This window comes from Bubalus kerabau, chromosome 16, assembly GCF_029407905.1.
Source record: "Bubalus kerabau isolate K-KA32 ecotype Philippines breed swamp buffalo chromosome 16, PCC_UOA_SB_1v2, whole genome shotgun sequence".
Taxonomy (NCBI): domain Eukaryota; kingdom Metazoa; phylum Chordata; class Mammalia; order Artiodactyla; family Bovidae; genus Bubalus; species Bubalus kerabau.
Genome location: NC_073639.1, coordinates 60261575 through 60288178, shown reverse-complemented (window position 1 = coordinate 60288178; position 26604 = coordinate 60261575). Strand labels below are relative to the sequence as shown.

General features: G+C 48.3%; 1 protein-coding gene across 4 annotated transcripts in view; it reads left to right on the top strand.

Moving 5' to 3' along the window:
* The first annotated feature begins 2391 nt into the window (after positions 1–2391).
* Positions 2392–26604, top strand: part of HSPB8 (heat shock protein family B (small) member 8) — a 50706-nt gene continuing 26493 nt past the window's right edge. For 3 of the 4 annotated variants that reach the window (XM_055550365.1, XM_055550363.1, XM_055550362.1), the window contains exons 1-4: positions 2392–3217; positions 9113–9176; positions 14405–16584; positions 18069–18123. In XM_055550365.1, the coding sequence (XP_055406340.1) occupies positions 2851–3217; positions 9113–9176; positions 14405–14564 (591 nt within the window). In that variant the 5' untranslated portion in view covers positions 2392–2850 and the 3' untranslated portion in view covers positions 14565–16584; positions 18069–18123. Of the gene's footprint in view, positions 3218–9112; positions 9177–14404; positions 16585–18068; positions 18124–21952; positions 22010–26604 lie in introns of all 4 variants that reach the window. The other variant, XM_055550364.1, reaches the window with a different exon arrangement.

Sequence of the window (26604 nt, the reverse complement as noted above, 5' to 3'; positions counted from 1 at the left end):
CTCAGCTGTGTGGTCCAGGACAGGTGGCTTCACCTCTCTGAACCCTGGAGATTCATTGAGGTGTTGAACAAAGTGCTGGGCACAGGGCCTAGGGCATAGTGCTCAATAAATGTGAGCAGTGACCATGACTGCAAGAGGCCTAGAGCAGAGGAGTCAGGAGCCAAACTTCTGCCTCTTCACTGGATATGCAGACACGAGGAAGACACATATCCTCACAATGTGCCCCAGTTTCCCCATCCGTTCAATGGGGTAATAAAAGTCCCTTCCCTGTGGAGTTGTAGGGAGGAGTAGCTGAGCTATTATACATAAAGTGCTTAGAACAAAACCTGGCACGTAGAAAAGTGTTAGTTGCTCAGACGTATCCGCCTCTTTGTGACCCCACGTACTGTAGCCCACCAGACTCCTCTGTCCTTGGAATTCTCCAGGCAAGAGTACTGGCATGGGTTGCCATTTCCTTCTCCAGGGGATCTTCCTGACCCGGGTCTCCCACATTGCAGGCAGATTCTTTACTGTTTGAGCCACCAGTGAAGCCCCGTAGAAGTGCCAGATAAATGGTAACGATTGCCATTGCTATTTCCTAGCTGCACCGCGACCCTTCCCTCCTGCAGGCCTGGAAGCTGCAATCATCCTTGAGAAGGTAGATGAGGTCCTTGAATGTGTGTCCCCCCCTACTCCCCAGGCTTTGTGGAAGGGAAGTGTGGGAGGAAAGAGAAGCAGAGTCTTTTAGAACACACCCATCAGCAGACAGATAAACAAGAAAGAGAGCCCCATCCCCACAGAAACACACACACCTGAGCCCACCCACTCCAGCCCACACACAAAACTCACTCCCTCGGGATGCTGCCACCCCCACCCTGGCTCGGAACCCTCCCCAACCCCCACCCAAGTTGAAGACAGGGCCAGCCTTCTTCTGCGTGTCATGCAGTGATTCTCCCCATCCTGGCTCCACACCCAGCCAGCCTCGCCCCGCTGTAATTACAGAGAGAGCTGAAGCCTCTCTGCCCGGTGTGACGTCAGCCTGAAGCTTCCAGCTCGATGATCTCACCCTGGTCACTTGGGATGAGGGTGCCACCGTCTCCCTCTCGGCCCAGGAGGAAGGCAGCGGTGTCTGGGTCGGTCAGCTCAGCACAGACTTGCAGGTTCTTACCCAGGCCCCACCCCCTGCCCCAGCAGCGTGCCCAGGCTCTGTTTCCTCTGTTCCCTCACCTGCAGAATGGGCATGGTGACAGTGCCCGTGGTGCCTTTGTGAGAGTTTGGGGCCACAATGTCTGCCACTACGCCCCCGTGGCAGGTGCACCAGGGACAGCAAACGATGAGGATGTTGTCATCCTCCATACCAGTATTTTTAGCAAACTACCTCATGTGCGCCCTGCTTAATACCGAACTGCTTTCTCAACCAATGACTCACTGAATTCCTTAACCCCCCACCCCACCCCACGAAGAAGGCAGGACCCAGACCCCAAGCCCACAGAGGGGTCAATGGCAAGCCCCAGACTGCACACCTGCTGGGCACAGATCAAAGACAAACCCAAGCTCTAGGGGCGCTAAGGTCAAAGGATAATTTACAAATTCATTCTCTGAGCTACATGGGAGGGGCAGAAGAATCTAGCAAACAGGCCCTCTCTGGGCTTGGAAAATCAGACCAGAAACCCTGCCTGAATACAGCACCTTTGATAATTGTCATGCTTAACTGTCCTCACCATAAGAGAAGCTGCCATTGGGTACCACTCCCCATGGCAGCTTCCTCATCTGTAAAATGGAGATCAGCATGGTACCCTCACCTCAAGGGATTGATGATGAAGATAAAGCTGGTTAATGTGTGTAAAGCATTTAGAACAGAGCCTGGCACCTAGCAAGCATTATGTAATTGAGAGTCAACATTGAAAATATACAAGTGATGGTTTGCTAAATGTTTTAAGGAGGATGACACATCCGTCAGGAGGCTACTGTTACATCCACTTTCCAGGTGGGAAAGCAGATAGTTCAGAGCCACCTGCGGAAGAATGTTATTCCCCTCAGAAGGCAAGCACTGAGAGCCTGAGGATGCTAAAGGCTTGAAAGAGGGGATGGCAACCCAGGGCCATCTGCCTTCAAATCCACTGGGCTCCGGAGTCTCTCTCCTCCCCTTCCTCGGGTCCCAAGGGAGGAGGACGGACGCAGCAGGCTCTGAGGAAGGTATTTCCAGAGGGTGACCTGAGCCCTCACCCAGGCAGGGTTATTAATAGCCGGGCCATAGTGCCCCGCTAGGGGCGGGCAGGCTCCGGGGGATAGAGCGGCAGAGAGGGCGGGGCTGAGCACAGCTGGGGGAGGAGAGTCCGGAGAAGCGGAGAAGGCCCCTCCCAGGCCCCTGGGAGCCCGGCTGCCCACCTCAGAGGATTCTCTGGGACTGGTTCATCACCTCCGAATACTCCTGTGACAGGAGGCTTTTACAAAACCCGCCTCCAGCCCCAAGAAGCAATAAATAGAAGGCGCCCAGCCCACGAGAAGCAAGGAGAAGTTTCTAGGCCTGCGTCCCCGGGTTTATTAAGCTCTCGGCTTCACTCAGTGGCTCTGGCTGGGAGCCTGGACCGCTTGGGAGGACAGTGGCGGCTGGCTGATCTCCGGTGAAGCTGTGTGGAGAGGGGTCCTTGAGAATTCTGCTGGACCAACCGGAGGTCGCCTTCGGTGGCTGGAGTGTCTTTGGGGGCTCGGACCCCAGCCAAGTGTGTGCCTCATCCCTGGCAGTGGATGGTTCTGAATCTGAAGAATAAGCTTGGAAGGCCAGCGCACCCACCTCACCTTGCTGTGTGACCTTGGGCAGGTGGCTCCCTCTCTCTGAGCCTCTGTTTCCCCTTCAGCTCAGCAGCCACCATGGCTGACGGTCAGATGCCCTTCCCCTGCCACTACACGAGCCGCCGGCGCCGGGACCCCTTCAGGGACTCGCCCCTGTCCTCCCGCCTGCTGGACGATGGCTTTGGCATGGACCCCTTCCCCGACGACTTGACTGCCTCTTGGCCTGACTGGGCCCTGCCTCGACTCTCCTCCGCCTGGCCGGGGACCCTGAGGTCGGGCATGGTGCCCCGGGGGCCCACTGCCATGACCAGATTTGGGGTGCCTGCTGAGGGCAGGAGCCCCCCACCATTCCCCGGGGAGCCCTGGAAAGTGTGTGTCAACGTGCACAGCTTTAAGCCGGAGGAGCTGATGGTAAAGACCAAGGACGGATACGTGGAGGTGTCTGGTGAGTGGGGGAGGACAAGAAGGAGAGAATGGGGGTTGGGGGTGGGGAGGCCCCAGCCCCAAAGAGCCAGGAGGACACTCCCTTAGAGGGGACACTATGACAGCATGACACAGGTGACTTCAGGGCTCAGGATTGCAACCCATAAAGTTATCTTTACCGAAAAGCCCTTCTCTTCCGGCTCCCAGGAGAAATTTTAACCTTTGGGTGCAGCATCAACCAGCTAACAGGCAGGGAAATGGAAACCACACTGCCTGTTTTAACAGAATTTAATGTAAAGAATAATAGATATAGGGGTAGAAAAACAAAGAAGAAGCGGGGTTCATGCACCCCAACATCAAGACACAGTCCAGAAGGGGGTGTTTGTAACTAGCTCAGATTTCAAGGGAAACACCTTCCCCTTGTCCCACAGGAGGATACTGAGGCATAATCGCGGTTACAAAGCTATGATGAGGTAACGTTGATTGAGCGCTTACTGTCTACCAGGCACCATGCTCAGCGCTTTACCTGTGGCATCTCAGTGAACACAAGCAGAAGAGGCAGGTCTTGTCTGTCTCTTCTTTTTACAGATGAGGAAACGGAAGTGCAGAGAGGTTAAGTCAGGAATGGGGAGGTCAGAAGCGAGTTGATATGTTGAGCACCTACTAGGTGCCAAGGGCTACAGCCTTTCTATTGCTGCTCTCAACTAATCCCATTTACTGCTGAGGAAGCTGAGCCCAGGCGGGGACTTGTCCAAGGACACGCCGTGAGTCAGCAGCCGGCAGAGTCGGGGCCTGCCCACATCCCATTCTGGAAGAGGGAATGTTTGGGGGAACAGGAAAGAGATGGACACTTAGTCCCTGTGAAGCAGAGCAGCGGGGGGGGGGGGGGGAAGCTTTCTGTCTCTTCCCTCCCAATTAACATTCTATTAAAAAGCAGGTTCCTGGCAAGCTCCACCAGCCAGAAAATCAATAAAAGCCATTGCAAACAGGCTGGGTAGAGACAAGCCCCAGCAGAGCAGCCTTCGGGGCGGGGTGGGGCGGGGGTGGGGGGAGGGGGAGTTTCAAAGGCTCGGGAGGGTGTGGTGGGTTAGGAGGCACACTGGAGCCTTATGCTGGTGGAGGGGGGCAGCCAGGGCTTCCTGAGTTGGCTGAGGAGCCAGACATCTGAAACCACTTCTCTGTGCTTTGTTTCCTTATCTGGAAATTGGGGTTCAAATGGCTGCACCGCCTGAGGACTGTTGTCTTAAAAGAGACAACACATGTTAAGTGTGTACAAAAAACAACAAGTATAAAGTGCGTACACAATGCCTAAAACACAAGGGATTGGTACTGTTGCTGTTGTTGATGTTGTTAAAATGCTGGGCACAAAGTAAGGCCCCAATTCATATACACATACATAATGAATGCTTGCTAGATGCTCCCTGAGACCTGGGCTCAAATCCCACCACCACTGTTTATACTTTCTGGGTGGATGTGCACAAGAAAGTCTTTTCACTGGTCTGAGCCTCAGTTTACCCATCTAAAGAATGGGGGTAAATAATATCCAACTAGCAAGGCTGTAGGGAAGATGAAATATGCACAGTCTATGATAATAAATGCAGAGTGTCTGTAAGATGGAGCTGAAAATGTCTGCCTGGTACTCTGCAAACAAGGTGATTATTATCACTGCTCCTCCTGTCTTTGTTTTAATTAGGGTTTCAGAGGCTTCCATCCCTGGGTGGAGGGTCTCCCATACCCTGTGGCCCCTCCAGGAGACCTTTGTCCAACCTGGAGGACTTTTTCTCTCATTTTCCTTTCTAGATAGGATCTGGGAGTTCCAGGCTGCAATCCCAGCTGAGTACCTTACTAATCCAAGAGGCTCCGAGTAGTCACAGAGCCTCAGCTTCCACATCTGTAAAATGGGGTCATTGGGGGCTTAAATAAGACAAAAACAAGACAATGCCTTTTTAGGTTGAAAATGCTTCACAGCTGTGCACTTAGCAACTTTGACTTGACAGAATGCCAATGGCCTGAGAGTACATACAGAGATTCTTATAATAGGGATTTTAAAAATCAAATTGACATCCTGGGCTCCATTTAAAAAGCAATTTTCAAGGGACGTGGGAAGTCAGACCAGTCTCCCCTCCTACCTCGCTTAATGACACACCCATTCCTCCTGAAACTCTTCATGCAGGGCACTGTGCTAAAGGCTGACATGTGTTGGCTCACTGATTCCTCACATGGACTTCTGAGAAAATACGCATAGATTTGATACACCCACTTTACAGTTGAGGAAACTGAGGCCCAGACACAGTCACCTGAGATCATCTGCTTCTCCATAAAGAGGTCGGAAATTCAAAGTCAAGCCTGCTTAGACAGTTCAGAATCAGGATGACAGGATCTGCTTCTACAGTGGTCTGGGGCAAACCCTACCACCTCTTGGGCCTCACATGTACCCTTGGTTTTATAAGGAGTTGGACTAGATCAGTATTTGCCAAATGGCATGTTTTAAGATATCACTAGGAGTCTAATAAATTGGGGGAGGGGTTCCAGGATTTTCAAAGGTACCATATGAAGCAAAATTACAAACGGGTCTCCTTACTGCAGGACTTATCAGAGCCTTGAATTTGCTAATATAGTTTATGAATCTCTGAAAGGCGGCCCTGTCTTACCCAACCACATATGAGTGTCTAGGTCCAGGGAAGTGTTTGGAAATTGCTAGACTAAATGATTTCCATCATGCTTCACACACACCCCTCCCCCACCCCACAGTCACCAGCCAAGAAATGTTCTCTTCATGGGTCACTGGGCCAGGCTCTGATGGAGGAAGGAACTGGAAAGCCCCTAGGCCTTATTCCACCCCTTTTCCTTAATCCCAGGGCCTCTGCCTTCCCTGGAAACAGCATCTCCTTTCTTCAGCTGGGCCAGTGGCTTTCCCTGAAGTGCTGATGCCGCCCCTTGGCACCTACATCTCTCAGTGGCTGTGAGGGGCCTCTGGCTTCCCTGGCCTCTAGATGAGTTCTTTTTTATTTTTTAAAGACTCATAATAATTGCTTTTTATTTTTTCTATTTACAAAAAAATGTTCTATGGTAGAAAATGTAGATAGGAAAGCAAAATTAAAAAGTTAAAAATCAGTCATAGTACTTAAGCTGCCCCATAAATAGATATTCAAATAACATGCAACTTCAGCTTCAACTGGAGCCTCTTAGCAGCACTCTCTTTCTACAGGTTAACTCCCTCCCCCAGCCCCCCTTCATGCAGCTGCCTTTGCTCAAAGATCCTCTCCCCAACCCCAGTACTCTATTTTCAGAGCATAGGCAGAGACATTTTGTTTCTGAGGACCAGTTCTTTCCTCAAATATCAAAATAAGCCAGAAGCATCCCCCTTTTACAACTTTTGAAGCAATTCTGTGACTCACTCTCACTGGCTCCTCACAGTACCCAATAATTAGAAAGTTGTCACCACCCCTGGAGAAAAGAAGAAACTGAGGTTCAGAGAGGAGGAGCAAAGTACTAGGAGATGTCAGAGCAGACTCAAACCCTAACCTACACCCCTGCCTTGGAGTCTTTGCTCCAGCACTTCCAAGCTGTGTGACCTTGGGCACATCACTTAACCTCTCTGAACTTCCCTTTCCCCATCCACAAAATGGTAATGCTTTCTAAGGTTTTTGTGAAAGATTAAGAGTTGATATCAGTAAGGTGCTTAGAACAGTGGTAGACACCAAGAAAGCGCGATATAAAGAGTTTGCTATTATTATTTTTACCATCGTCATCATTGTCGTTTATTACTGCCAGGATATTAAGTATGTGAAAGGGCTGAGTCAGAGGCACTGGCCTGTCCCCAGGGAAAGCAGGTCTCTGGAGGCCCAGGCTTTGGGGAGTGGACCAGGGAATAGACAGTGTTCCTTTGGCCACGGGCCTGTATCAGAACTGGGCAGCTGGTGGTCACGGACTTGGCAGGTCAGAATAAACTCTCCAAGCTCCAAGCAGCAGCACATTCGCAGAAGAGTATGTTCTAGTTAGGCGGACGCTCATGTTTAAAAAGGAATTCCTATGAATGTTCCCCTTTCTGCCCAGCTAGTGGGAGACTACATTGATGTAGTCTTTCCTAAGAGAAATTTAGCGACATACATAGCAAGCCTTCAAAATTCTAGAACGTGAAATTTATCCTAGAAGTCATCAGGCTGGGTGTGACAATCTAGCTATAGGAATGTTCAGCACAGTGAGGTTCTTTCCAACGTTAAAAACCCTCTCAGTACCCCAAAGCCAAGGATTGGCTGCATGAATTTATATTTCCCTGCAGCCATTAAAAGTCATGTTGTTGGCAAATATATACCTATTGCTGATTCATCTTGATGTTTGGCAGAAACCAACACAGTTCTGTAAAGCATTTATCCTTCAATTAAAAAATAAATTAATTTTTTAAAAAGTCATGTTGTTGACAAATAGTTGCTGTAATATGGAAAAATGATTATAATGGGTCAACAAGAGAGAAAAACAAGTTCCGAACATAACATACAATATGATTTTTGATAAAATAGATGATATACATCTGTATTATATAACATGTATGCATTTCTCAGTAACAGGAAAATCTGGAACATATACAAAAATGTAGTTTTCTTGGGGTGATGCAGTTATGAAGGGTTTTGATTGTCTTTTCTTTCTACATTTTCAAACACACATGCATTATCTTATAATCAGAAAAAGTTATTAATAAAGGAATAATGAATAATAAAAAGGTAATGAATAATGTAATCACCTATAAATTATCAGCTTAAAATCTTGACTGCAGTAAGACATTGTATTACACAAGGTTATTTACAGTCTAGATTCCAAAGCCCCTCAGAAGGGTGTCCCTGGGTAAATGAGCATTCTCGGCCCTGCAGTGTGGCCCCACAAATGAGGAGTTAATAATAATAGGAGCCTAATGACTCTGCCGGGCTCTAGTCCGCATTGTTTAGAGAGAAATTAGAGACACTGTCTCCCTTAAAAACAGAACAAAAACCAAAGACCCAAGAGTGGGGAGAGGCCAAAGGGTTCAGAATTTGTTACATAAATTGCAACATGACAGCCAGTCTGCACCTAAGCCCTCTTGTAATTTCGTATTTTTACTTCCTAAGGGAAGAGAAAAAGCCCTTGTCTTCCAGGAGGAGGAGTGGGCAGGTGGAATTTCATATCCATGTTGCTTCATGTGTCATTTCTCAGGGAAGCACCCTTTGGGTGTTTTCTGCTTTGTTTTTGGAGATGGATGCATTATTATTTCCAGGCAGTTCTTTCAGGACTAGGTACAGATAATGCGGCTCAAAGAACTAACTGGAAGCTGGAACAGGCACAGGGGCAGCGGACCTCAGTCCTTGGCTTAGTTTCCAAGAGTTGGTTCTGAGGCCTGGGCTGCCACACAGTTGCTGGGTGAGCTTGGACCCATCCCCGGGCCTGAGTTTTCACATCAGTAACTGAGGGAGAAAAGAAGCCCATTCTCAGAGCTGGGAAAGGGCTCTGTGCGTTATAAAGCCCAGGGGGCTGGCAAACTAGCCTGACTTGTATCCTCTCGCTCATTCTGGGATGTTGGGCTCAAGGATCTCCTGGCTGGTTAGGAGCAAAGGGTGAGATGTGAGACTTAGAAGGTGCAGTGCAGGGTCTTAGAAGACAGGACGCCATCCCTGTGATTTCCTGGGCCTTAACTCCTAATCACCTACAAGTCATGGTCAAGGCCTCCCGACCTACCCATTGTCACACAGCATCTTCACAATAGCCTGGGAGGTGGTTTCAAGAGGGTCCACTTAGCAGAGGAGGGAGCAGAGGCTCAGACAACTGGAGCCTCTAGACCGAGCCCCGGGCCACACAGGAGGCCAGGGCAGCATTCCCATCTGAGCGGAATCCTGAATGATGCCCACGGGATGCAGACGCTGACTTGTGATTTTCCTCTCCCTTCCAGGTAAACACGAAGAAAAGCAGCAAGAGGGGGGCATCGTCTCCAAGAACTTCACAAAGAAAATCCAGTAAGTAACCTGGCAGTTGGATTTCAGGGGAGGATTGGAGTGGGGGCGGCATGCCTGGGACCCATCTTGGGCCTCTCCTTCAAGAGACCCGCCCCAGGGCAGGGAATTGAACCCCGTGAGAAGTTAAACAAACCTACAGTGGGTTCCCAGAAAGGGGGATGCCAGTTCATCTTCTCAGTGCCCCGTGAGGTGGGATTAACAATCTCGTTTTGTAGATGAAGAATTCAAGAATAGGAGAGGCAAGACGACTCGTCCACGATTCCATGAAAATCAGGGTACTCACCCACCCACGTGACATCATGCCTCCAGATTCCTAATAGAATCTTTCAAGGGTTGCTTGTTCCAAGTCTCCCATGGCCTTCCCTAGGGCACCCATAAGAATTAGGCTGGAAAGTGTCCTGCTATCTTCGACCTAGAAGGGCTCTGAGGCTGAGAGATTGGGAGAAAGAAAGGGCAAGTTTTGCCAAGGGGAGTGAGAAGGGCTGAGACTGGGGGATTATGCGAGTAGCAGGAAGGCCACCACCAGGCTGAGCCAAAGAATAAAAGACAGACGGAGGCCCTGATGGCAATACCTGTAGGGAGAAAAGTCTCACAGCGATGTGCCAGTGGCTGGCTGCTTCACAGATACCTCGGCCCCCTAAATGGCACCCCGCCGCTCTGTGCACTTCCGGTTCTAAAGTCTATTCTAGTCCCGTTTCACCTTTGAAGCAAAGGTATGCAGTGGGAAAAGAGACAGAACCCTCCTTGTATTATGGGGAAACTAAATCCCCCAGAGGTGAAAGGATACACCCAGGGTCCTGAAAATGAGCATTCATAACAGCCCCAAACACACTCTTGAACTCTTGAGTTCACCATGTTCAGTTCTTGAGCAAGGAATGCCCTTTCCTCATTCATAAAAGGAAGGGATGCTGAGCCTTGTGGAGATACCCACAAAGGAAATGAGATCACAGCTCGTGGTGGGCACATAGCAGGTCCCCATAAGTTTCGGTTTGTTTTTACTACTATCATTGTTATTGAATCTTAACCCTTCCCCTCACCCCAGCAAAGCTGTCCTGTGTCTGGACAGATGGCACAGGCTAAATTCTGAGGCTGCTTTTAGCTTTAAGCTTCCGCAATCCTGTCTCTCCCACCATGTGCCCATTCCTAACCCACCAGGCGCCTCTGGAGTACTCAAAAGCCTGCAGACACTTCCTGATAAGGCAAACGCCAAATATTTTTTATCCCTGGCTGGCCTGCCATCACCAAGACCCACACCTTCCCCTAGTACCACAGCCAGATCAGACGTTGCTGAGAGGGGAGAGATGGGGAGAGAGGAGAGAGATGGGAGAGGAGTGAGAGGGCTGATGTTTCTTTTAAGAGACTGAAATAAGGTCTCAGGATGCAGTCACAGGCAGGTCAAAGCTGTGAAAGGGACTGAGCCAGAAAGAAGTCAGCAAATTCATCATCTCTAAAGACAGCCGTTTTCATGGATCTCGCCATCTCTGAGGCCTCCGGGAAAAAACAGCTTGCTGCGAGTTACTTGACCAGATAGAAATGCCTAAAGCTGCCAGAAGCAGCGGCACTACTCAAATGGGGCTCGGCAGCTGAGCTGGGCTGTTTTTACAATATTGAACTAATCATGGCCAGGACCACCCTACCCCTAGAGGCTCTCCTCGGTCACTTGACCATCCTGATGCTGTTCGCAAACCCTCCAAACCTCCCCGTGTTCCAACAACCAAAGAGCCCCCAGGACCCTCCTCCATCACCATGTCATGGATCCACCCATTCCAGTTGGTCAATGTCCAGCTGTGCCAGTCATTAAATACTTTGAATCTCACTTCTGGGTGTAGGGAGTCCTGGCGCCGCGACTGAGTGGGTGACTTGGAGCGACGTGCTAAACTGCTCTGGGCTTCTGTCCCACCTTCCCTTAGGATGAGGAGTGAGAGAATGTGTACAGACTCAGTGCCCAGCCCATGGGGACTAATCTACTAGAGACTCAGCAAGACTGGAATCACACAGGAGCAGCTGGGAGTCCTGAGACCTCCCGGCCCTGCCCTGACTCCATCCCCAAGCAGCGGGACTGGGGTTTGGGACAGCCCCGGCCCCCTGTCAGAGGTCTCATTGCCTCTCCCAGGAAATACTCCAGTCATTAGAGTTTAGGGAAGCTCCTTAAACCCAGCTGAGGCCTTTGGAGATTTCCTCCCAGACACGATGCTCCAGCCGTCTGCCTTGCCCACAGCTAGGGATTCTTCCCAACACACACATCCCCATGGGAAAGACCCCGATTTGACTGGATGAGGGAGAGACTGGAGAGACTGGAATTTGCAAGTCTGTTCCAGTGCAGGGCAAAGACTGGAGATGAGGGCTTTTCCACACTTCCCTGGAGTGAGAGACCAGGGAATGCAGGAAGTCATCAACAGAGGATGCCCAGAACCAAAGCAGACTTTAGTGTCTTTGCTCCACAGCTTCCCTGGTATCTGATCTGCCGTTTGCAGCCCCCTATGGTGTGTCAAGAGCCAGGTTAAGAGATGTAGAGGTTTGGGACTTCCCTGGTGGTGCAGTGGTTAAGATTCTGTGCTTCCAATGCAAGGGGTGTGGGTTCAATCCCTGATTGGGAAACTAAGATCCCACATGCTACAGCCAGTAAATAAATAAATAAGCATCTAATGCAAGCTCCGAGGATCATTAAAAAAAAAAAAAAGTTTCTTAATTGAAAACTCATTCCATAGACAGGACACAAGACAATGGTGCCTTTTTTTTTTTTTTTTTTTAAGATGTAGAGGTTTAATTTTATGTCATCTTTAAAAGAATCCTGTAGAGTAGGTATTGGGCTTCCCAGGTAGTGCTAGTGGCAAAGAACCCACCTGCCAATTCGGAAGACGTAAGAGACACAAGTTCGATCTCTGGGTTGGGAAGATTCCCCTGAAGGAGGGAATGGCAAACCACTCCAGTATTCTTGCCTAGAGAATCCCATGGACAGAGGAGCCTGGCGAGCTATAGTCCATAGGATCACAAAGAGTCTGACAGAACTGAAGCAACTTAGCACAGCATGCAGAGAGCTGGTATTTTTAAGCTCATTTCGTGGGTTAGAAAACTGAGGCTCAAAGGTTGACAGGACTCAGGTAAGGTCACATGGCCGTAACAAGCAGGTCTGGGATTGCACACGGGTCTCCCCATCTTCAAAGCCCACGAACTTCCTACTTGGTTGTGCCGTCACTTCGGTCGTGTCCGACTCTTTGCAACCCTGTGGACTGTAGCCCACCAGGCTCCTCTGTCCATGGGATGCTTCAGGCAGGAATCCTGGAGTGAGTTGCCATGCCCTCCTCCAAGGGATCTTCCCGACCCAGGGATCTATTCCCTGTGTCTCTTGTCTCCTGCATTGGCAGGCAGGTTCTTTACCACTAGCGCCACCTGGGAAGCCCTCCTACTTGGCTGGATGGGAGAGACCAAATGAGTCATTCACAAACCATCTTCAATTATTTTTTTGCCTTCTGTGCTTATGTCCCTATACTATTATTTGCTTGTGATTTTTTTTTTCTTTTTAATCAACCCACTTTTGATAAAGTTCAGTTCTTATCAGTCAAACATTCACTCACTCAAGAAGGCAATTGTGAAATAAACCCAAAGCAAAATGTGGTTAAATTCTGACTAGACAGTGTTGCCTGCCTGAGGGCCTAAGTCATAGATCCGCTCTTTCTTTGTTGAAAGAGAGAAAATATCAAGAGATAGTAGAAGCTGAGGTGTTACAGCCATGTTAAAGCTCTATGTTAACAGAGCTGAGACTTTCCCTTAGTTGTAAATGAAAGGATTTAGTTCCTTTAGGTTCAATCACCATAGATCTTCCCACCGGTTTCATTGAACCTCAGTCCCTTTTGCAAGAGGACCCAGGAGGAATAGCTCTCCCACCAAGTGGGTACAACATAGAGGCCACCCGGTAAGAGCCCTTGAATGAGTCTGTTCCCATACTGGGGCCTAAGTTTCCCCATGTGTAATATGGGAACATTGTCCTGGATAGCTGACATCCTTTTGGCCGCTGACATTTCATGGGTCAGTGATGATGCTAAAATAGTCACAGCTATCAAGGTGCCCACTTGTACATCTGATGCCTACAATGACAATGTGGAAGCTGATGCCTATTGAGCACTTCCTATATGCCAGGCACTGTGCTAAGCCCTTTGCTTTCATCATGCTACATAATTCTCACACCACCCTAAAAGATAGGTGCTGTTTTAAACCACCTTTACTTGTGGTCAGAGAGGTGAGATCACTAACCCAAGATCACACAGTCAGGAAGAGGTGTGATTTGAACTCCAGTCCGCCTGCCTGTGGAGTCCTTGCTTATGGACCATGGCTGCCCTGTCATATGTCCCAGGTGCCCTAGGGGTTGGCGTGCAAAGGGTTACACAGAGTCAGCCCATCCCCCCAGCCAACAGTGGTGATGGTTTGGTCGCGAAGTCATGTCTGACTCCTGTGACCCCATGGACTGTAGCCTGCCAGGCTCCTCTGTCCATGGGATTCTCCAGGCAAGACTATTGGAGTGGGTTGCCATTAGGGAGGTCCAAACTTTTGGCCTTGTCTCTACTTCAGAAGTTTGGCTTGGCAGTTGCCCAGGTTCCCCTTCTCTCCCCCTCTTCCCTGCAGGCTCCTTGTTAATCAGGAATCTCCTAGGTAGATGCAGTTCATGTGGCTACAGGTGGCTGTTCACAGCAAAAAACCTCCCCAAGCCCTCCAGGAAGGGTCCTGCCCGTGACTGGCATGGGCTCACTTTACTGCCTGGTTCTTTCATCAAGACCCCTGCGTTTACAACAGGTGGAATCAGCCTAGACCGGTGGGAAGATCTGGGTGATTGAACCTCCTGGCTTTCCCTACCATGGACTTTCTTCAAAAGTCTGGTGCCTGGGAGAGGAGGCAGAGTGTCATGATCAGTTGCTCTTGAGTTTGGAGACCAGGATTCCAGTTCTCTTCCCATGTGCTACTTGCCAGCTGTGTTACCTTGGGCAAATCAGTTCACCTCTCTGATCTCAATCGCCTCATCTATGTATTAGGGATAGTCATGGAATTGCCTGGTGGGATTATTATTTTTATAACAATAATGATTATGATTATTAAATTTATTATTTTGATAATAATAAAAATAATTATGTTTGATAATAGTCCCACCAGGCAATATCAAAAATATTTTCTTTCAAATGAATAAAAGAGTGTTTGGCTGTATTAAAAATAATAAATGAATCTTCTACTTTCCCTAGGCTTCCTGCAGAGGTGGATCCTGTGACAGTGTTTGCCTCCCTTTCCCCAGAAGGCCTGCTGATCATCGAAGCTCCCCAGGTTCCCCCTTACTCACCGTTTGGAGAGAGCAGTTTCAACAACGAGCTTCCTCAAGATGGCCAGGAAGTCACTTGTACCTGAGACCCCAGTCTTGGCCCTTTGTTGTTCCCTCCCCAACCCCTGGGCTTCTCTGATTCCAGGATACATTACTATAGCTGAACTCGTAGATTTAGTGTGGCTAAAATGTTGGGGGTCGGGGTGGATTGACCAGATTCCCTGGATAGTGTCAGTAGTAGGTTTTTCTGCAAGATGGCTCAGTTGACAGGTCATGCTCCATTGTATTAGGCCAAAGTGCTGGGGGTTTTCCTTTCTTTACCTTTTCTATCATGATGAAAATGTTGCACATTTTACAGTTGCAAAACAAATAAAAGGGGACATAACATTTCACTTTGTATCTTATCTTGCAGCTAATGCAAGAGTTGCTTTTCTCTGGGGACCGGGATTCCCATTCTGGGCTCCCAATGTCCATACCTGCCCCTTGGTTTGGTTGATGGAGCCCTCGTAGCTTACCCACAGTGTTTCTGCAGCCCTGGTTTACAAAGGGTTATAGACAGGTCTTATATCCCCATATGGGATTTATCCAGCAACCGCATGAAAACAGACAGTGCCGTGTGCCCTCCACCCAGGCATTTATAGCATGTTCCCAAGCTGGCACTCCCCAAGGACTTTAGAAGTCCTTTAGTTTATTCTCTGGTTAAAGTCCCCCCTTTCTTGTGTCTCCTATGTCCAAGTCGGGATTTTTACAGAGGGGGCTGTCTCCAGACAGCTCCACCAGGAACCAAGCAGAGGCCAAATAGTCTGGCAGGCAGGCTAGTGGTGTTGTGTATATGGGTGGGACGTGTGTGTCATTGTTATTTGAATTGTGCTGTTGTTTAGGGAAAATAACAGTAAACAGTAATAAAAGGAACTGATGTTATTAGCCTTGCGTGTTGTTTTGATGGGAACCAAATGCTGTACCACTTAGATATGCAACATCAGTTAGGGGTACTTGTGGTTGCAAATAATGTTCAATGCACTGTGGCTTAAATGGTATAAATATCTTAACTTTACAGGAAGTTTAGATATGAGTGATTTCAGAATTATTTTTTCAGCTGTTATGCCACCAAGAACCCAGAGTCTTTCTATCGTTTTTCTCTACCATCTCTGATGAGTCTACAAGTTCTATCCTCATGTTTGCAAAAAAGGCCGCAGCAGCTCCAAGCATCTGAACCTCATATGGCCATGTACAGGAAGAGAAGGCAAGGGTAAAAAAGTCTTTTTGTCTGACTTTCTCTTTCATCAGTAAGCTCTTTTCCAGAAGCTCTCTCTCAACAGTCTTCTTTCTTTTTTTTTCATTGACCCAAACTGGGTCACATGAGTTTGTTGAAGCCAGTCCCTGGCAAAGGGAAAGGAATGGCCATGATAGGCTTAGATCAATATTGATTTGTCCTTCGAGGCCTGGAACATTGCTACTTGAAAAAGCAAGGTTCTGTTAGGAAGGAGGAAAGGGTCAGTCAACAATCCACACACTGATGCTGCCAGGAGCCCAGAACCCTGAAAGTCTGGTGGTAGGGAGCGTGCTACCACAGCGCATCAGTTAGAACTGTTTCTGTGCTAAGTGCTAGGAAGCTCTACTCCAACTGATTGAAGCAAAAAGGGGTATTTATTTGGGTACAACTGAGAAGTCCAAGATAAATGCTGCTTTCAAGTTTCTAATGATTTAATAGAACTCAGTTTGTCTCTTGTTCCCACGGTGTCGGCTCCACTCCTAGTCGCCCTGTTGCCCCCCACACCTCCTGCTCCTAGCTGTCATGTCCCCGGGCCCTTTCATGTGACCTCAAGACAGGTACCATCACTACACCACCACCCCACCACCCACATTCCGGTCCCCAGCGAGAAAAGCCAGGCTTTTCTCATCACGTCTGCTGAGAGTCATTCTAATTGGACCAGCTTGGGTCACATGACCATCCCTGAGTTAAGCACGGCCCAGAAAATCAGTACTTTGATTGGTAAGCCCTGGGTCACATGCTCCATCCCTGGAGCCCATCTCCTTTAAGCCTCCCTGACCCGCAGGAAGTAGATGTTACCTTTACCATGAAGAAGTTGCCTCTAAGTGGCTTGGGTAAGTCCCATGGTGATGGTAGAACTCAACTTTTGTTTTAGGAGGAATTAATAATTTATAAAATTAATAATTTTTTTTTCCATCTAAGTGTAGTTGCTTTGGGTATCCCAGGTGGCACTGGGGTAAAGAACCCGCCTGCTAATGCAGGTGATGTAAGAGACAGGTTTAACCCCTGGGTCAGGAAGATCCCCTGGAGGAGGGCATGGCAGCACACTCCAATATTCTTGCCTGGAGAACCCCACGGACAGAGGAGGTTGATGGGCTACTATCCATAGGGTCGCAAAGAGTTGGGCATGACTGAAACGACTTAACACGCATGCATAGTTGATTTATGAGCTGCTTTTTAAGAGTACCTCCAAACTGCCAGTGACAGCAGAATCAGTGACTATTTCCTGAGCATCTACTTATTTTGGTCCTTTTCTGGGAGCCAAACGTATAGCAGACAATGAGCCATGATTCCTTCCCACAAGCAGCTTGAAGAGCGGCTACACAGGTAACAGAAAGCCTGCGTGCTAAGTCACTTCAGTCGTGTCCGACTCTTTGAGATCCTGTGAACCGTAACCCTCCAGGCTCCTCTGTCCACAGGATTCTCCATGCAAGACTATTAGAGTGGGTTGCCATGCTCTCCTTCAGGGGACCTTCCTGACCCAGGGATCGAACCCTCGTCTCTTGCATCTCCTGCATTGGCAGGCGGGTTCTTTACCACTAGTGCCACCCGGGAAGCCTGACCCTCACTAAATCCTCCGTGTGCCAGGCCCTGTGCTAGGTGCCTTAGGTGTATTAATAGGTTTAATTACCATATAACCCTATGAGTATTACCAAACCAAACTGGGGTCCCCTGGCCCACGGTGGTAAAGCCAATCTACTGACACCAGGTTGTGGAGGACAGTGCAGTGTTTACTGCAGGGCACTGAGCGCAGAGCCCAGGCAGCTAGCATTCGAAAGGCCTGACCTCCCTGATGGCTTTCAGGGAGAGGTTTTTGAAGCCAGGGTGAGGGTAAGGGTTGTGGGGTGTGTGAACAGCTCGTGGATGTTCTTCTGATTGGCTGGTGGTGAATTACTTGGGAGTCGACATCATCAGCCTCCTGGTCCCCAGGTTGCCCGTGGCGTCCACGTGCTTATTGTCAGTAGTTAGCTTCTTCCACCTGGTCGGGGTTTCAACCTCTGCAAAACAGCTCGAAGGATTTGTCTCAGAATATTATCTGTAGCCCTTGAGAAGGAACTAAAGGTCCTGGACTTTGTTTAATGGCTAAACAATTATTTTGTGCTGCTTGACTGTTTCCCTTTGTTTCTGGCTTTTCTTACTTCCCTGATTAAACTTATTCTTTAGAACTCAGGGAAGGCCTGGGAGGCTAAAGTTTTAGAACAAACAAGAGTCAGGTGAAGAATGGAGGATGGGTGGTGAGGTGGGGAGGAGGGTCTGTCCTGCAAAGGCCCCTGCTCAGTTACATGAGGTTGGTTCAACTCTTATCTCCATTTTACAGATGAGAAAACTGATCCAAGGAAGGACTAAGTGTACAGCCCCAAATCATACACCTGGTAAGCCACAGGCTGGGGTTGGGGTGTGAGGGGGTCCTGACCCCACTAGTAACTGTAACCCTCTTCTGCCTTTCTCTCAGCAAAGCAAAATCTAAGTGTGCCTTATGTGAGTCTGTAAAAATTTTGGGAAGAGAAGTTATATTTCAAGTTGAGGCTTTGCAAAGGACTTGGGGTTGGGGACAATTTCTCAGGGGAGGGTTCACTCCATGGTGGTCAGAGTTGAGCAAGCAGGATTAGGGATGGGGAGGTCCCTTGCCGGCAGAAGAAAATACATGAGCCAAGGTGAAAGGTATGTCCCTTTTACAATCTTCGATGGTTCCCCATTGTTCAAAGGATTGAGTCCAAGCTTCATTCAAGACTTGCAGAGCCTTCTGGGATCTTTCCCCAGGTCCCCTCTCTCCCCCAGCTCCCCTAACTCCCTCCGCTTGCACTGTGGGCCCACCTAACCTCCCTCTGTTCCTCTAACCAGACAGGCCCTCTCTTGCTCCCAGAACTTTGAATACACTGCTCTCTTGCTCCAATGCTTATTCCTCCAGCCCCTTCTTTGGCTAAATCTTTAAGATCTCAGCTCAGACTCCCACCAGACTGGCCAGAGGCCCTCATCGTTACCCTGATCCCAACCCAGCACATCTTGAAACAGCTGGGAATTTGTGTAGCAGAATAAGTAATAATAACAATGACAAAACCCCAAACTGATCCAAACTGCTCTGCTTTAAAGAATGAGGGGAGAAATCGTCCAAGTAAAGGGAAAGATCCCTACTAATTTAATATTTGTTCAACAAATATTTACTGGGCACGTGCAAAACGCAAGGCAACTGGGCTGGGTGTGAGGTTACCCTTTCTTCCCACTTTGAGAACCTGGTGAGATAAAAAGAAAAGTAAAGCTTTCATTTCAGTGGTCATTCATCAGTTTTGGGTCACTGAAGGTGAGACCCTGAGCAGACAGAATAGAGAGCCCACTCACTGGAAATAAATATGTATTGAATGGATGATTGAATGAATGAATGGTGAGTGTGGGTCTCCCTGGGAAATGAGCCCAAGAGCCTGATCTCAGACCCCAGAAACCCAGCTTATTTCAGTTCTGAGAGGTTCCAGTTTAGAAACACAAGCATTGTCCTCAGAACAGATGACTAGGCCCCTCCCCAGAGATCTCCAGTGATATGACAGAGGAATATCGTTCCGGGGTCTCACGTCGATGATGCTGCCAGGGTAGGGGCTGCCCAGAACCTGCTTCTATGCTCCACTTCCTTGACCTAGCTCCCTGGAAAGTTGTATCCTCCACCCATCTCCACCCGCCTCCCAACTGCCTGCCAGCCAGCCGCTGCCAATGGTGATATATGGAGATGACTTGATTTGACCTTGAAGGGAAGAAACAAATTAATGTGTCTCAAAATAAATTCTGGGAATCAGTGACTGGCTTTTCCTCCACCCCCTCCTCTAAGTGCCTCACAAGTTGTGCATCATAATGTGAAAATCAATACTGTCTCGTCCACGAGCCAACACCTGGAGCTGGTGGGGTACGGGGCTGTGGGAGGTCCCCTCCCACCCAACAGCCAGGAGTTGTCAGAAGGGGTGGGAGGACTCATGGTCTGTTGTGAGCTCTGCTTTCTGGTTGCTGAGGGCTGACTCAAGTCACCCTGTCTGTGGTGAGAGCAGCCCACTCGACCACCAGCTCCAAGTCCTCCCAGGTGTGAGCAGATGGGTGCTCCCTGGGGGCTCCCAAGGAAAAGGGAAAGGCAGTTGTGTGAAATGGTATCTCCAGGGTCATTCTCCAAGGAGAACTGAGATACGGGGAGGGGAGGAGACTCTAGGCCCAGGCCCCACGATTCAGCCATTCAGTGTATATTTACTGAGTGCCTTTCTTCAGACTTGGCACCAATTCAACTATATACCCAGGTACAATGGAGCCAGGTGTCCAAATATTGAAACACTTTAGCACCATTTCATAAATAGCCCTGCCTCTTAAGCTGGCCCGCTACCGTCCTATCCTTCACTGAGCACTTCTTTTTGTTCTAATGCTTTGACCACTTGGCACCTTGCTGACCCTGGAGGGACTGTGCCTTCCAGAGATAGCCTGCAGGCATGCCTGTCTTATGGAAACCAATCCAGAGCCCCCACCGCAAGCTTTATCACATTCTGAGCTACTACCCACCTGCCCTGCTCATTCCAGGTCAGGCACCAAACAACTAGGGCCAGCCCCTATGCCTCAGAGCTTACTGAAATGATTCAAACTAGGCCATTCCAAGTCTGTTTCCTCCACCTCACCTGTTCATTCTCACAAAAACCACAATACAGGCTTCCTTCTGCCTCACGAATGTCCACCTTCCCTCTGCCTCACGAATGACCCTGTGCTTCCCCGTGTGGTCCCCAAAGCACGGTCAGTCCCCTCCTCTTGGAATCTGAGTATAACAAGTTATTTTTTTTTTCAATTGCAATCATCATCTGATCTTTTAACTATTCCATACCTACATAACAATAAAAGCGACATTTTGAAATCTAGACACGTTCCTCCCTCTACCCTCTCCCATTTCTTTCTAGGAACCAGTAGCTGCCTTTGGACCAGTGGCCATTCTGAATAACCAGTGTCCTGGTCCTGCAAGCTATTAAAGGTTTTTAATATCTCCCTCCCCACCCCCAGGCCTCCTATGTATCAGGTACCGTGCTGGTGCTGGAGAATAAGACAGACGTGAATCTCTGGCCTTGAGGGTATTATGGGAGTCTCAGGCCATATGTAACAAGCAAAGAAAACAGCAGGGCCCAGGGCTGAACTAAGTGTGAGCTCTGAGATCATGGAGCACCAAGGCTGTTAGGGTTCTGAATTCTGATCCCAGTTCTGCTGCTCCCCTCTCCATATCCCTTTGTGTGACCTTGACCTCTGTAGGTGGGCATTTGTTTACTTTTCATTAAAAAAATTTTTTTGACCACACTGTGCAGCATATGAGATCTTAGTTCCCCAACCAGGGATTAGGACTTGTGCCCTCTGCAGTGGAAGCATGGAGTCCTAACCTCTGGACCACCAAGGAAGGCCCATTTGTTTTCTTATTTGCAAAAATGTGTGATGGTGATGCAGGGCTGGTGTGAGGATTACATGTATGCATGCAAAGTGCTCAGCCCACAGGTGCTCATGCAGAATAAGTCCACATGGATGGGGAGCAGTAGGTGGTCTCAGTCTGAACCCTGCCTGGAAGGTGGAAAGGAGAGTCTGCCAGGGACCCATGTCAGGTTGGAGAAGGCAATGGCAACCCACTCCAGTACTCTTGCCTGGAAATCCCATGGATGGAGGAGACTGGTGGGCTGCAGTCCATGGGATCGCTAAGAGTCAGACACGACTGAGCGACTTCACTTTCACTTTTCATGTTCATGCATTGGAGAAGGAAATGGCAGCCCACTCCAGTGTTCTTGCCTGGAGAATCCCAGGGATGGGGGAGCCTAGTGGGCTGCCATTTCTGGGGTCGCACAGTCGGACACGACTGAAGCGACTTAGCAGCAGCAGCACATAAGGTTACTGAACCAGTAGCCCCGAGTCTGTACCTGACACTCTCCCAGCACCTGCCTTCCAATTCTTAATGTCTCCATTTGGGAGAAGAAGAGTGGGAATTAGAGGCATTGAGGGGATTTCAGGCTCCAGTGTCAGGGGTCTAGGGGTAATCCTGATACCATGCCTCTATCATCTTAGTTGCCAACCCTCACCCCCTTGCCCAAGAATGAACCTATTGTGTTTTTAATTCAACTTTTACTTTATATTGGAGTATAGTTGATTGACAATGTTGTGTTAGTTTCAGGTATACAGCAAAGTGATTCAGTTACACATATATTCATTCTTTTTCAGATTCTTTTCCCACAGAGGTTATTACAGAATATGGAGTAGAGTTCCCTGTGCTATACAGTAGGTCCTTGTTGATCATTTATTTTAATAGACTAGTGTGTATATGTTAATCCAAAACTCCTAATTCATCCTTCCCTCCACCTTTCCCCTTTGGTAACCATAAGTTTGTTTTCAAAGTTTGTGAGTCTGTTTCTGTTTTATAAACAAGTTCATTTGTATCAGTTTTTAGAGTTCACATATAAGCAATATATGATATTTGTCTTTCTCTGACTTACTTCACTTAGTTTGATAATCTCTAGATCCATCCCAGTTGCTGCAAATGACATTATTTCATTCTTTTTAATGACTGAGTGATATTCCATTGTATATATGTACCACATCTTCTTTATCCATACCTTTGTCAATGGACATTTAGGTTGCTTCCATATCTTGGCTATTGTAAATAGTGCTGCTATGAACATTGGGCTGTATGGATCTTTTTGAATTATGGTTTTCTCTGTGTATGTGCCCAGGAGTCAGATTGTTGGGTCATATGGTAGTTCTACTTTTAGCTTTTTAAGTAACCTCCATATTGTTTTCCATAGTGGTTGTACCATGAACCTATTATTTTTAAATCAGGAGAAACCTGAAAATACAACTTTGGAATATGAATCTCACACACACACACACACACACACACACACACACATACACATATATATAATGGAAGAAGAAGATGACTTTAGCCCTTTAGCCTTCAGCACAATCCCTAGAACACAGGAAGGGTTCAGAATATCAGCTACTATCATCACTGCTGTTATTGTTGGTTATTCTGTAAAACCACCATGGTGGAGAGAGGTCATTTTAAAAGAGAACATGGGGCAAGGGAGAGGGCCAGACAACAGGCTGGCAGTCAACTACAATATTTTCCTCCCTGGAAGATTTGGAAGTTGAGGAGAGATGTTGGTGGGTGATGCTGCTTGGCTAGGCTCACGCCTCCCTCCATCAGGTCCTGAATGGAAGTATCAGGGTGCTCACCCAGGCTGGAGACCAGGCACCCAGCCTCCAGCATCCCTCGCTGGCTGAGCAAAAGGTCGGGGTGGGGAAATACTCAGCTCATGCTCTAGAAATCCTCCTAGGGATTTGGATGTTATTGGTCTCTGGTGGGGGGCACTGGGCATGGATATTTTTAAAAAGCTCTCCAAGGATTTCAATTTGCAGCCAGGGTTAGGAACTACTGGAGAATCAGGGTGAGGGTTGTATAGGAGGAGCCCCGGGGAGGCTTGGACCCAGCCTGGGTGAGGTGAGAGTCGTTCCTGGGGGCTTCTAGGAAGAAGTGTTGTCAAAGTTGAAAGGATGAGTATTAATAATAACAATAAAATTAAATGTTTATTAGCTGCAAGGGGCTGTCCATTCTCTCCACATCCATTTTTCCATTTAATCTATAGCCAAACTGCAGTGATTTAGAAATGTGCTCAGGTTCCCACAGCTGGGAAGTGGCAAAGTGGCTGAGCCAGTTTTAAACTCAGACTGGTTCCAAACCAATGTTAGCTTGGCTGGGGGGCAGGCGGGGTGGGAAGAAGGATTAAGGGTTTCTGGCAGAGGGAATAATGCCAGAAAAAAACAAAGCTCTTAATCCTGGCTCAGAGCCTCAGTCTCTTTACCTATAAAATGGGGCCCATCCATTGCCAGCCCTGAACATCCCCCAGAGGGTGACTGGGACGATGAGTGAGAGTGTGCAAATCAAACAGGACCACTGCTTAAGTTATTATCAGCAGCCCAGCAGCCCAGTAAAGCAGGGAGGCCAGAGAAAAGTCATGGACCAGCTGTCTTGGACACGTTGCCTAGTGACCTGATATCCTGGGACCATTTCCTTTTTCCTTTGCCTGTTTGTGCTCCATCAGAGCTGCGTGACAGACTAGCTTGTTCTGATCCTGACAGTGACAGCTTACAAAATCCACAGCAGACAGCATGACAGAGCGGCGTGCGTGCACACGCGCACACACAGCCACACAAACCTCGGATCTAAGCCAGCACGGACACAGTTGACGGAGGACAAAGAAGGCCTTACAGAAGTGCCAGAAACTGAGAATATCAAGGAAATGACAGTCCACTCCAGTATTCTTGCCTGGAGAATCCCATGGACAGAGGAGCCTGGCGGGCTACAGTCTGTAAGGTCACACAGAGGACACAGGGCGTGTCCAAGATTTTATACTAGATCAGCAGGTCCCAAAGTGAGTTCCATCAAAAGAAAAAGGAATGGGTTGGGTTCTGCTGTCAAATAATTTTGGGAAATCCTGGGTTAGATGAAACTCACTCTTTAGTCTGGCGATGTGTGTTGTGAACATCTAAGAAGAGGGTTCAGCTGGTAGCTCTTTTTGCATCAGTTTAGCCTAAAATCAAGTGGCCTAAAACAATCAACATTTAATATTATATGGTTTCCAAGGTTCAGGAATTCAGCTAAGGCTGAGCTGGTGGTTCTGATTTGGGGTTTCTTATGAGGTTGAATCAAGATGGTAGACAGGTCTGCAGTCATCTGAACGTTTGACTGGGGCTGAGGGGTTTCTTTTTTTGGCATATAGTTGATGGACAATAGTGATTCAGTTACATATATATAAATTCTTTTTCAAAGTCTTTTTCTCTTATAGGTTATTACAGAATACTGAGTATAATTCCCTGTGCTGTATAGAGGTCCCTGGAGGGTCTACTTCTTGTGGTTGTTGCTAGAGGCCTCAGACCCATACCAAGTGGGCTTCTCTAAGAAGCTGCTCAAGTGTCCTCATGACATGGCAGCTGGCTTCCCCTGGAGCAATCAATCCAAGAGAGAGTGAGGCAAAAGCCCGAGAGGTCTTTTGTGCCCTATCCATGAAAATGGCACGACACCACTTCTGCTCTATGAAATTGGACAGTGTCACCAAAGAGGAACAGTGTTGCCAGCGGGCCAGAATTTGTTCTGACCTGAGGCAAGAGATCTGGGTTCAGAGACTCCTGCCACCAATGCTCAGAGACAAAGATCTCCCCTAGCGACAGAAGTGGGGGATGTGAACACTCCCTTGAGGAGACAAACATCAGGCTTTTGGACCCTGGGCCCCCAGTAGCCCCAGGGTGGTTCTGCAAAGAAAAGTCACCAGATACAAACTCATGTAAACAAGAGAACCCGGAAGTCAGGGGAGGTGTGCTCAGCGAAGCCTATGAGGAGATCCGAGTGGCTCACCAGCAGTGTCTGCTGCATTTATACTCAGGGATAATTGGGAATGACAAAATGGCTCAACAAGAGGGGATTAAGCTGGACAAATGATGGTGCTTCCACACAATGGGAGAAAGTACGCAGCCATTAACTACCAAGCTCCCGAAGATGATTTATTGTCATGGTACAGGGGGGGAAAGTCAGCCTCAATCAGTCTGTATAATACTCCGTTTAAAAGAAATATAAATTTGCATTTATATTCTAGTTGTTTTAAAGTGACAGTATGGTGGATGTTCAAGTTATTTATTTATTTTTCCTTTGTGCATTTGTGGGTTGTTTGAATGTTTTGCCTTTAAGACAAGACAAGTAAACCTAGGTGCTACATTTAAGATTTGATTCTCAGAAGGGACCCTTTAATGTTCCATATTACCTGATATGCCTTTTCCTTCCCCTCTGACAACTTGCATGTGTGCCGTGTAATTGTTTTGTAATTGTTATGCACACACACTCCAGGGCTGGACCACCCTGATTGGAATTCTGCTCCATCATGTATGAGCTGGGCATCCCTGAACAAATTCCTTAACTTCTTTGTGCCTCGGGCTCCTTGGCAATAACGCAGAGGTAATGATAGAGTGCTTTGTAGGGCTGTGCTGAGGAACCAAATGAATCAAGATATGTAAATGGCTTGGAGCGTTCCTGACTTGTAGAGAGCACTTTGGCTAGGTGGACCTACCTTCCCCAGCCCCGCCCTCTTCCCTGATGAATCTGAGCCGTTAAGGTCTTGTTTTGTTCTTTCTCTTCTCATTAAAGCTATCCTTCTGTTGCATCCCTTTGGAATCCTTCCAGGCGTACTGTGTAGGTAGTGATGAATTAATCAGGTTGCCCAGCCACAGGCACCCTTGCTCAATCCTTGGCTCCTCCAGGGAATGCCCTTCGACCCGGTTTCGGAAGCTCCAGAGAGCCCGGGGCCCAGGGGAGGCACACCTGCAGCTTCTGCCTGGCTGCTTCCATGTCGCTTTCCGATGGCCCCAGCCTCTTAATAACCCTGTGCTAGTTTCATCGGGAATATTGCCTTCACAGGGCCCTGTCCTTCCTTCACCAAGGGTGGGCACATGGCCCAGGCCAAGCCGATCAGTTTCTCGTAGGAATATGAACCTTTGTCAGGCTGGAGGATGGGAAGGAGCTGAAGCTGATTCATCCCAGTGACAAGGCACATTTTTCTTACTCTTTGGCTCCCTGGAGCAGCCCCATTCCTGTTGCAGGGAGGGGGACTCCTTCCAGGCCCTGAGGATGGGCTCTTGTCTAACACTCAGAAATGAATTGTCTGAGAAGACATGTACTGACAAAGCAAAAAGATTTTATTCAGAAGGTGTACTCGGGCGGAGAGCAGTAGGGAAAGGGAACCCAGGAGAACGGCTCTGCCACGTGGCTCACAGTTTCAGGTTTTATGGTAAGAGGGTTAGTCTCCAAGTTGTCTCTGCCCAGTCAT